This window comes from Amblyraja radiata, chromosome 3 (assembly GCF_010909765.2).
Source record: "Amblyraja radiata isolate CabotCenter1 chromosome 3, sAmbRad1.1.pri, whole genome shotgun sequence".
NCBI lineage: Eukaryota > Metazoa > Chordata > Chondrichthyes > Rajiformes > Rajidae > Amblyraja > Amblyraja radiata.
Window position 1 is genome coordinate 77,052,817 of NC_045958.1, and position 12,554 is coordinate 77,065,370.

The 12,554-nt window shown below is 40.6% G+C and overlaps 1 protein-coding gene across 3 annotated transcripts in view; it reads right to left on the minus strand.

The window, feature by feature from the left end:
• Positions 1 to 12,554, minus strand: part of LOC116971190 (probable ATP-dependent RNA helicase DDX58) — a 72,644-nt gene that overhangs the window by 54,160 nt on the left and 5,930 nt on the right. Inside the window, exon 2 of one of the 3 annotated variants that reach the window (XM_033018149.1) lies at positions 1,754 to 6,327. The exons of the other annotated variants lie outside the window; for them this stretch is intronic. Coding sequence (XP_032874040.1) covers positions 3,199 to 6,324 — 3,126 coding nt within the window. The 5' untranslated portion in view covers positions 6,325 to 6,327 and the 3' untranslated portion in view covers positions 1,754 to 3,198. Of the gene's footprint in view, positions 1 to 1,753; positions 6,328 to 12,554 lie in introns of those variants that run through there. 3 annotated transcript variants of the gene reach the window in all.

The following is a 12,554-nucleotide window of genomic DNA, read 5'->3' on the forward strand; positions in this document are numbered from 1 at the left end:
ACCACCCAGAGCAAGGATAGAATGCTCCTTGTCCTCACCTGCTACTTCACCAGGGTCCATATTGAATGGATCACCCTCCATAATTGCCCTCACCTTCAGTGCAATGGCACTACCAGAAACATCTTTCCCTTTTCAGTGTTTAAGAAGGAACTGCAGATGCTGGAAAATCGAAGATAGACAAAAATGCTGGAGAAACTCAGCGGATGAGGCAGCATCTATGGAGCGAAGGAAATAGGCAATGTTTCGGGTCGAAACCCTTCTTCAGAAATCCTTAAAGGAATCAGGATGGGAGGAGGTGTAGTTAAACAGCCATGGCAGTCTGTGGGCTTCTAATTTTCTGAAGAAGGGGTTCGACCCGAAACGTTGCCTATTTCCTTCACTCCATAGATGCTGCTTAACCTGCTGAGTTTCTCCAGCATTTTTGTCTACTTTCCCTTTTCAGTGTTGTTCTCTCATTTTTCCGCTTCTACTCTTGCATCTCCAACACACATTCTCATTGTCATAACACATTCCTATGAACCGGGGGGGGGGAGGGGGAGGGGGGGTACAACTCTTGCCCTTTTACTTCTTACCTTCCCAAAATCCCAAACATCCCTTTCAGGAAAAGCAAAGTTCACTCCTACACTTGCTGCATTTGATGCTCACCTTGACACTGGAGAAATTAAAAAGAGATGGGGTGACTGTTTTGCAAAACGTCTCCATTCAGTTAACAAAAATGATCCCAAGTTTTAAGTTACCTTTACTAAGTTTCCATCCTACACACACTCAGAGTTCAGTGCCTTTGGCCTTTTATACTGTTCAAACAAAGCTCAAGTAACAGCATCTCATCTTCTGGCAAGGTGCTTACATCCCCAAGATCTTAACGCTGAATTCAATGATTGCAGATAATTAGCCTTTCTGCGTTTGTATAAGAAATAGCTGCTGCTAATGAAGGGCAGTCAACTTGTAAAGCCATCTTCATTCTTCTACCACCAAAGATGGTGCCTGAACTGCTGAGTATTTACAACATGAACATTTATGTTTCCCTTCTTACACATTACATGACTCCTTCCAAACACTTAAGCTGTGATTGATAAGTCTTTACCATTCATTCCATCATTAAATTTAGCTTGCTCTACTCCCTTTATAGGCATTGACACTGGGTTAAGGAAGTCTGAAGGCTCTCGATCCGAAACGTCACCCATTCCTTCTCTCCAGAGATGCTGCCTGTCCCACTGAGTTACTCCAGCATTTTGTGTCTACCTAGGCATTTACACTGTTGTCTCCATTATGTCTTATCTCTAACAGAATACTTTTCTTATTTCTGATGAGATCTGAGAGGCTTCTCTCTGCACTGACTTGCTGAATAGTTCCAGCGTTTTTTTAAATTTCAGATTTCAAGCATTTGCAGTATTGTGATTTTGAATCCTTCAATATTATGTCAATAGTAATTTATACGTTTACACTTCTATTATAAATAACCCATTATGATGAATCTACAATGGAATTAAACATGAGGCAAAACAAAACATGCATTTTTATAGTACCATTCATAACCTTGGGAACTGCTTGGGAGTACCTTTGCAGTGAAGTCACTGTTACAATACAGTTCATTAATGCAATTATGTCGAATCTTTTAATCAAATTTATACCACATTTATCATTGATTATTTTTAACCAAGTTCCTAGCAGGTTTGCCAAAGAAGCCGTTTCTCCTGCAATCTTCAAAACATTCCAAGATGCATCGTAAAAATTACAGGCATCTCGCACATAAATCATTCTATTCTTTAATTCAAAATCTACGTACTACCATCGCAATCATTTTTTTGTGGATGGCTGGAATTTTTAAGAAAGATGACAGAAATCTACGCCTATTTGGAAAGCTAATGAAAATACTAGCTCCATGTCCAGTTTTGGGCACCACACTTTAGAAAATCTGAAGGCTTTGGAGAGGGTGAAGACAAAAATTGTTCCTTGAACGGGGAATTTTAATTATGCTTGGAAAGTCAGGGGAATGATTGCTTGGAAAGTCAGGGGATGCTCTCCTCGGAAAAAAGGAAGCTGAAGTCTTAGAGGGGTGTTTAAATCATAAGCAGTAGAGAAAGAGTAGATAGAAAGGAACTGTTCCCATTGGCACATCATCATCATCACCAGAGGATACTGAACACAGACACACAGTTGATTTGCAAAATAATCAAATGCTACATGAAGATGACTTTTTTTATGCACTGCAATCCGTTGGGATCTGGAATGCACTGTCAGGAAGCGTTAATGAAAGCAGGTTCAACTGCTGAATTCAAAAGGGACCTGGATAATTATCTAAAATAATTTGCTAGCCACTGGAAAATAGCAGGAGAATGTGACTGGATGGATAGAAAGGATACAGACTTGATCGACCAAATGGCCTCCCTCCATGCTGCCACCAGAAACCAGCCTGTCCGGGCACTGAATTGTTATCATGTTGATTTGTTATTACTGGGAAAGCCTGATTGACGCTGGGGCTTCAGGACTGGCTCATGATCCAATAGTTACTGTCATCAATGGAGGTTGCAGAGTTTCCACATCCCTTCAAAACATCTTTCACGGTGACCTGCATAAATTTCAGAAAATTTATCAAAACTATTCTTGTAAAATGATTTAAAAAAAACTTTATTGCGCCAACAGCCAATTTGATTATTCTACACAGTTGGCAACTATCTTAGAACATTCGAGAATGATTATTTACAAAAGTGCAAGCGCCATTAATCTCTCCAAATCCTCCTACCTGCATGTGCATGATTACTGAGAGTTTGGAGCAATTAAAGGACCAGCTTGTGTTATCTACTTTTGGCAATGATAAAATCAAGATGAAAAAGATAACATAAATAAATAAATCCACGCAACTTCTCGCCAGACTGCGACAGTCCAACCTTAATATACAATAGATATAAAATTTCCAACGTACAGACACCATTCACCATCCTGGTCACAGTAAAGCATTATGCTCATGCAAAACTGATCAGCACAGTATTAGCAGTCATGTCACAGGAATTCTTTGTTTATTTTTTTGAAACAAATCTGTACATCTGATGCTAGCTTGATGACCCCACACACTTAGAAATCCTCTTGTTACTACAGTACAAATGTAATATAAAATTCCCTGGTGTGGAAGTGGGGTTGGAAAGGGTTGGTGGGAGGAGCGATTACCAAGTTCAAATCGGTTGTCTCAGGAAACTATTTCTATGCATTTTTCATTGAGTTATTAAATAGGTTGGTGCCATTAAAGAACCTCTTTGGGATTTTCAGTATCAAAGGTGGTCTGTCTGAAGTGTTTTTGGGAAGAATTGGCCTTGGTGAAGGACAATGTTGTCTGCTGCTTTGCTGTTCCCCCTTAAAATCCCGATGATCGCCTGCATTGGTCACTGGATTTACACCTTCTGGTTTAAGACAAGTCTGTCCGTTTGGATTCGGAGGAGAAAGATCGGAATCAGTGGGCAGCCCACACACATCCAACGACTCTGTGCTGGTGTTCCTGAATAAAGTATTGGCTGTTGCACTGGAGAGATCCTGGGCAGCCCGAGTCTGCATGAGGTGTTCAACAAAATCAAAACTGCTATTCTTAAGGTACTCAGACGTTTTGCTTACAGTGCTGTTATCACTATCCATGCTTGCAACAGCCACCTCATCGGTATCACTTTCAATAGTTATGACAAGTGGAGACTGATTTGTGCAATCTGTCCTTTCGCTGCTTTTCTCCTTCCTCTGCTTCTTGTGTTTCTTCTTTCGCTTGTGACGCCGGCTTGCCTCTGTTGCCTTTCCTTCATACACAATTTCTACACTGGAACTCCTCTGCTTCTCTCTGTGCCTTTTCGACTTGGGCTCACTGCTTATCGTGCTCTCAGCCACCACAGAACCATTCTTCGAGCTGCATTGTGAATGAGGCCTGGGAGAGCTTCCCTCCCTTCTGGGCAAAGTGTGAATCTCTGACGATAACTTGGCAATCTGTAAATTTGCACTTTTGTCTTCTCTGCTGGATGAACTTTCCAAATAATGAGTTTTATACTTTCTTTTGCCCCCAGGTTTCTCTTGCCTCAACTTATCAGTGCGGCCAGAGGTAGTTCTAGACCTGGTACTCGATGGACTTCTTGAATGATAATTTCTGTACTGATAATAAACGTCTTCCCTCTGACTACATGGGCTTATTAAACTTGTACTTTCAGAACTAGACCGTATTCTATAATCTGAACAAGGCGACGTTCTCCTATGGCGAGTTCTGGTTCTGGCTAATGAATCATGACCGTTGTGTGCTCTACTGTGGTAACTGTATCTTTCCCACTGATATGAGAACACCCTGTCTCTTTCCTGGTATTCCCTCATATAACTGTATGTCCTCTCCCTGCTTCTGGTCCTTCTCCTGTCTCTCACTAATGCATACCCTCTGCTCCAAGAGCGTGATCTAGGTCGGTGCCTGGGAACCACGCTGTCACTGTTCTGGGACCCTGTTCGACTTCTTGTACATGACGCCCTCTCTCGGTTCCGTGACCTCTTTCTGTTCTGTGTTTGATTGCCACAGGTTTCTCGGCTGGCTGACCTCGCTCTACCTCCCAAAGAATAGTTGTCTCTCCTGGTCCTTTGGCTCCAGTCCTTGGCTCGATGCTCATTTCTACTGTACGAGTAAGACCCCATAGTTCTATCTGCGCTGCCTGATCGCTGGTGCCTCTGAAGATCATGTTTGTCTCTGCTTTGCGATCGGTACCTGGATCGATCCTTGGAACGACATCTAACCCTGTTGGATTCCCTTGCCTTATGTCTGCTGGAAGACGAGGTGCTGCCTCCAGAATGGGAACTTTTTTTTCGATGCTTCTCTCTTTTTGATTTCTTCCTCTTCTTCCGTTTTGATTTCTTCCTTTTCCATCGATCCTTGGAGACAGTGGATCTGGTTGAGGATGACCTGGTTGACAAGTAGCAACTACTAGCGCTGATGCTGTTGAAATGTGTATGCACGGGCTGCCCAACAGCCTCTGTGCTTGCGACATGTGTGGAAACCTCGGAGTCTGAACTCAGTTCAATCAGCTCAGGAGTCCTCTCAGCTAAAGGTTTCACATAACCCACGATTAAGCAATCCTCTCCCAATCGGATGGAGTTGTCCTCCTTTGTTGCAGGATCAGCCTTTATTGGCAATGATGATTCGGGCTGCGATGAAACCGCTTCAGAAACAACAGAGGCTTCATCAGGTGAGGAATTCCCGGCCTCCAAGGTCTCTGTGACTGAGTAGGAAGGGCCAGGTGTCTCATCATCCCATGTTGCCTGACTTAGGCTAAGAGCCAGATCTGAGGGGTTAGGAGTTGGTCTGTCTGCCTGCCGAGGATTAGCAACGTCAGGCGAGATCGCAATGACAGACAAATCGGAATCGCTTTCTTCCTCGTAGGACGGCGCTGGACAGTCATAGTTGGCTCGCTGGTCATACGATTCCATGTTAAATGGAGCCCTCGCGAAACTGATAAACTCGTGCAAAAAGTGGTCAGTGCGACTAAGCAGGAAGGGTCTTAACTCCTCTTGGAATGCTTCCCCTTCCATGTCATACCGGACAATATTGGACATGATGATGTGTTGGACAATGTTGACAATAGAACCATGGGAGCCGAACAAGACGCAGAGCTCCCGCTTTAGCCATGGCATCAGGCGATGGAGGCACGCAGTGTTGCGGTGGAAGAACTCAGCAGAGACATCACGGTAACGACCGCCATCTTGTACATTCCTGACCCTCATGCCTGACCGGTACAATTCTCGCCTGAAGTTGACCATCTCCTGTTCTTGGATTTGGCGAGTGGATGCACCTTGGGACTGCGCCCTCCTGCGGGCGCTCAGCCGAGTCATCATGCGGCGCAAGTTGCGGCCCTGTTGTGCCCGGGGTTGTCGCCCCAGTCCCTCAAACACCACTCCGTTGTCAGGCAACTGTGAAATTACTGGGGAGCTCCGAGGCTGGTGGGCCCTGCGGCGTTCTCGAGTTAGTGTTGTGCGATACCGAAATCGCTGGCCGCCTGGACTGCCAAAGGAGCCATTCTCTGTTGCCTTCAGGACATACTCTTGGAAATCATTTTCAGTTCGTACACTGTGGAAAATGGAGCTGAATGGCTGTTTACACAGAGGGCATTCTGCTTTGTTGCGGGACCATTCCTGAATGCAACGAAAGCAAAATTTGTGGAAGCATCGATCGATGTAAGACATGTTGTCAAATCTGTCCAGACAGATAGGACACTTTGCATCAGGCGATACATCGGCTCGCACTCCATGATGAATTTTGCTGGTTTCAGGTTCTGGAGAAAATTGGTTTTCTGCATCCAAATCCTCTGTGGTTGACGCCATAATCTGAAAATAAAAAGTAAAAACTCTAATGAAGTTCTGAACAAAAAAAATTGTGAAAGTCACGTCTTTGGTCATAACATCAAATGATTCTATCCGGGTACAGAACAACCAGCTCAAATATCCAGCCTTTAGTCATTCCATAGCCAACAGGTTAATGAGGACCAGGTATAACTTGCTTTTCAATGTAACAGCTTAATATGTTCCAAATAATAAACGCAAACTCAAGCACAATCTCTTTTGCCATTTCGACTGTTTTTTAAAACTAGAAATCAACAAGAGTTTATCTTAAAGTACAGCAATTCCTGATAACTAAATATTGGGAAACCAAAAGTTATGACTTTGTCTCAATCTCACAAAAGGTTGCAGAGCTGTAGAGGTGTGTAGAGGTGGAAAGGAGTCTGAAAGGAGGTGGAAAGGTGGAAAGATCACCGAAGAAGGGTCTCGACCCGAAACGTCACCCATTCATTCTCTCCAGAGATGCTGCCTGTCCCGCTGAGTTACTACAGCATTTTGTGTCTACCGGTGGAAAGGAGCATAGTTTATTCTCGTTCTTTAACTTGCACAGACTATGCCAGGTCCAGAGGGGTTTAGTAATGAATTCTACAAAAAATTTAATGATTCAATTTCCCCACGTTTACATGCCCTTTATATACATGCTTTTAAAGAACAGACCTTACCACTAACCCTTGCTGAATCAACCATTACATTGATACCTGAAAAAGATAAAAAAACTTGAAGAGCCTGGATCATATAGGGCAATAGCTCTTCTAAATACAGATCAGAAAATATTAGCCAAGACTTTGGCAAGAAGACTAAGTCTGTACATCAGTAAATTAATACACCCAGACCAAACTGGGTTTATACCTAAGCGACATTTGTTTTATAATTTGAGACGTTTGTTTAATACAATCTATTCACACAGAACGATAAAAGAAGACTTAACAATTATTTCTTTAGATGCAGAAAAAGCTTTTGACCAAGTGGAATGGGCATATCTCTTTACAGTGTTGGAAAAATTCAAATTAGGAGAAAACTTCATTTCATGGGTGAAGCTGTTATATAACAACCCGACAGCCAGAATATTGACAAATCAAATTCTGTCACCTAAATTTCATTTATCCAGGGGTAATAGACAAGGATGCGCCCTTTCACCAATGTTATTTGCCTTAGCCATAGAACCTTTAGCAGAAATCATCAGAGCACATTCGGGTATTCATGGATATAATACTAAACATACCAATAACAAGATTTTGTTATATGCAGAGGATGTACTCTTATACATCACCAACTCCCAAGTTAGTATCCCAAATGTATATCCCAAACCTTATAGAACAATTTGGTGCCTTTTCAGGGTATAGAATAAACTGGAATAAAAGTGAAATTATGCCAATAAAAGCTCAAGACCCTTCACATCTCCAAAAATTTCCCTTTAGAATTATTACTGAAAAAATTAGATACCTTGGAGTTTATGTGACTAGAAAATACACCTCTCTATTTAAAACAAATTTCCCACCATTAATCACCAAGCTAAATGCCCACATTCAATTCTGGAAAACACTCCCTATTTCCCTTATAGGTAGAGTAAATGCCATAAAGATGATCTTCCTTCACAACTCCTATATTTATTTCAATCAATTCCGATATATCTCCCCAAAAGTTAAAAAAAAAAATTTGACTCTACTACAGTATCACAAATTTCATTTGGGACTACAAAACCCACAGAATACACAAAAGACATTTGTGTAAATCTAAAGAAAATGGAGGATTAGCACTTCCTAATTTCCTTTTCTACTACTGGGCGACTAATATTAAAAACATAATTTTCTGGATGGATGATACGTCATCAGGTAAATTGGTTAAAAATGGAGAGGGAAGATTATTTGCCTTTTAACATAGGCGCGATTCTTCTTTCTCCAACACATCTGAATAAATCAACGTATGAGCAAAATCCGATAATACACAGTACCCTACGTATCTGGAAACAGTTGAAATTAAGTCTCAAACTGAGAAATTTCTCTCTCCTTCTACCAATCGCTAACAATCCCTCGTTTAAATCATCTACTTTAGATAAGGCGTTTGCACAATGGAAAAACTCAGGAATTAAAATGGTAGGAGATCTCTACGAGAAGGGGATTTTCCTCTTTTCAAGAACTACAGGAGAAATATCATTTGAAAGCAAGTAATCTTTTTAGATATCTTCAAATCCGAGATTATGTGAAAACATATACACAAGACTGTCGTTTTATGGGTCCAGATATGCTAGACAATTGTATGAATAGACATGCCGACACAAGCAAGTTAACATCCTACATTTATAACACTCTTTTAATTGCGCATACCCCATCTTCTGAGATGTATAGGCGAGCATGGGAAGATGAGTTGGGGTTATTAATTTCAAAGGATATCTGGGAGGAAAGCCTACTATAGATACACCACTGCTCTCTCAATGTCAGGCACTCCCTGATACAATTTAAAATACTGCATAGGCTTTACTATTCAAAGACTAAATTAAATAAGATCTTCCCAACCATCTCCCCTATTTGTGATAAATGCACATCCACAAGAAGCGACTTTAACCCATTCTTTTGCTTCTTGTATAAAGATACAAAACTTCTGGAGGGGAATATTTGATATCTTCTCTAAAATACTTAAAATTAATCTGGAGCCAGATATAAAACTGATCACATTAGGTATGTCAGAGGCCTGTTCTAAGCTAAAGATATTTCAAAGACGTTTCCTTGACTACGGCCTAATAACTGCGAAAAAACAAACTCTAATTTTGGAAAAAGACAACAGTTCCCACAGTGAAGATGTGGATTGCTGACATGTCCGAGACATTACATTCAGAAAACATTAGGCTTGTTTTGGCTGAAAAAGCAGATCAATTTCTCAAAGCATGGCCTCCTTTCACTGAATTTCTGCAACAACAGAATAATTGAACACAAATTTAAAACCAATGCTAGGGATGGGGGGGGGGGGGGGGGGGAGGTACATCTCCATCTTCCTTTTTCTTATTTCTCTTCTTTCCTCTTGCACTTCTTTGGTAGTTTATGGGGTATTTTCCTTCCTTTCTTTTATTTTACTTATTTTTCTTCATTCTCTCTTTTTTTTTTTTTGATTCAGGTCTCAATGTTAAAAATGAAGCTGTACAAAAATTGTATAACTGTCATGTTGATTGCCTTATTCCTGTACAATTGCTTCTAATAAAATAAATTCAAAAAAAAAACTTGCATAGACTAAGGAATGGAGGTTATTTGTATATGTGTCAAGGAATTTCCTCCCAAGGTGATTGGAATTTTTGCTGCCATGGCTTCTTTCTTTGCCTCCTGCCCTCTCTGAAGATTAGGGAGAGGCAGTTCAACTATTTGTTCCATCACTACGAACGAGGTTGAAATTTAGATCTCAATTGAGGAAGCATTCCAGACCATGAAATCCATCTCACTCCCTGGTAGAATCCTGAAATTGAGTCCGACCATTAGCCTTAACAGGGGATGAACTTTCAACCACATGTTTACATCAACAAGACTCCCTATTTTTTTCACTGCAAAAATGATTTTGCCTCTGCTTCCGTTGAAATGATAATGAAATCCTCATCCACAACTCTCGACTTGACTATTGCAATGCCCCGACCAGCTTCCCTAGTTCTACCTCTGTAAGGAAATAAGAACAAACTTGCTCATCAAGAGAGTAGTGAGAATGTAGAATTTTCTAAGACATGGAGAAATGAATATAAATAATGAAACAATAGAGGTGTGAATTAACATAATGCTGCTGGGGTGAATTGCAGAATTGTGGAAGGAGGTTTGCAGAGAGCAGAAACATTGACATGCATTAATTGGACTGCATAGCATGTAAATCTGATGGAACACCATGTAATAGCTGAAATAATAAAGGGTACAAAAATAAACTGACCTAAAAACAAGACCACTTGAAATGGGAAAGTGTGTTCATTATAGGCTTTGATCGTTGGGTCATTGAATATAATAGAGCTATTTTGACACACTATAATCTGCTGACCACAGTTTATCTGATGAGACAAACCAGCTTGTTCTTCGAATCCCTCCCCCCCCCCTCCTCTTCTATGCTAAATGATTAACTGCCCCCCTTTCATTTGAAACTGCATTCAGGGTGTGCAGCACTTTGGGAGAATGAAGTATGTACAGAATCAAATACACAGGACAAGATGTTAAGAAGTCCCTTGTGCCAATAGGTGGGGAGCCATATGTGAATTATGCCAAGTCCAATTTCACTCTTGGAATAAGTCTGCAGGGTGGAATAGCAATCATTTATGACTACATGGAAAACACATCTTATGAATTCAACATTTATTACAGATAATTTCTGATACTGAGGACCATTACAAACTGGAGAACATCCTGAAAAAATATAAGCAAATTGAATGAAAATAAAAATTAATTCCATTTGTTGCAACAGTTACTAAATGTTGCACCCTGCTTCCAATACGATCAAGGTTCCCAAGCATTCAGTCTTCTGGAATAAAGCAAACTTAATAAACCATGGCCACAAATTGTTGGAGGACATTAAATGTTGGCTTTACCAATAACAACCACAAATCATGCACGAATTAAAAATCATGCATATTACACTCCCAGCAGGCATAAAAAATCCCACAGCATAAATTTTAATTTAAGAAAACAGCTGAGTTCTCTCCACTGTCTTGGGCAACTTTAACCTACAATTAACATTGCTGAACAAAAAATGATCTACTCCTTATCCTAATACAGCTTGTGGAAGCTGGCTAAGTGGAGATAATTGCCCTGTTTCCTGTGCAAGTCTGAGCAAGTATTTAGTTAGCTGTGGAGAACCATGGCACTCTTCTTTCTTATTTCCTCAATTAAGATCTAACTTTCAACATGATACACGGATGGAACAAATAGCTGAACTGCCTCTCTACATTCCTCAGAGGGCGGGAGGCAAAGAAAGAAGCAGCGACAACACACGTTCCAATTACCTTCTTGATTAGGAAATACCGTATAACTTACACATATAACCACCACCCACTCCTCACCCTATGCAAGTTAAAGTGTGCAAATAGAGTACACCCGTACATCTCTGCACACCTCTCTGCAACCATATGCCTATCAGTTTTACATAACGCTAACATAATAACCTGACGTCGTTGTTCATCATTCATTGCAAAATAAGTCATGTCGCCTACAGCATATTCCAATCACCTTCTTAAGTTGGAGGAAATTCCTTACAGCTTTATTACTAGCATTACTCAATCTAAGCAAGTCATAGAATGTGAATAAATAGTTCTTACTATCCCTATACACCACTCTGTAACCTTATGCCTATCAGTTTTATAAAACACTCACAGTAACCATTAGTAAATAATTAAATAAAATAATTAAATTAGCTGAAGGACACGTGCCAGTGCAAATATCTAGATTTAAAATTCAGATATTTTAGACAGTCCAGCTCCTATATCAGCAACTGATCAATATATCTGACAATATGACCATTACAAAATGTTTTTCATACAGAAAAATCGCTCAAGTAAGCAAGTCTAACTGTGAAGGAATAACCAGATTCAAGAGTGTTTAATCGCCATATGCACTTGGAACGGACCAATGAATTTCTTAAGAAAGAAAAAATGCTGGAATAATTCATCGGATCAGGTAGTATCTCTGGAGAACATGGACAGGTGAAGTTTTGGATCAGGACCCATCTTCAGACTGATTGCAGGAGGGTGTGAGTGTTGGGGGGGGGGGGGGGGGGGGGGGGGGGGGGAAGAAGAAAGCTGGAAGAGAGATGGGGCAGGACAAGGCAAGGCCGGTAATAAGATTTTTTGACAGGCAGATTGTTTATTAGAAAATGAATTTCTTACTCGCTGCAGCTTGATAAACGTATTAACACAACACAAATATAAATATACAATAAACAACAATGCAATAAATGATCAGTTTTACCGGGTAAGCAATAAATGATCAGTTATACTAGATAACCCCATGGGGTATTAATAGGATTACCATCCAATAATCCAGAAATCGTGTCAGTTGAACACTACCAAAGACCCAAAGTGCAGATTATTGGAATCATTGCGGTAACATTAGCAGAATAAAGGATCAACTGAGCGGAAAGCTTTGTAAGTGCTTCCTAGATAAATATTAGGACTTGTTTTGTACGGGTGCAAGGATTTTGAAATGATCTACTATAGATGTTGTTTCATGGTAAGCCAAGTAGGTACATGGGAGATAAAATAGGTG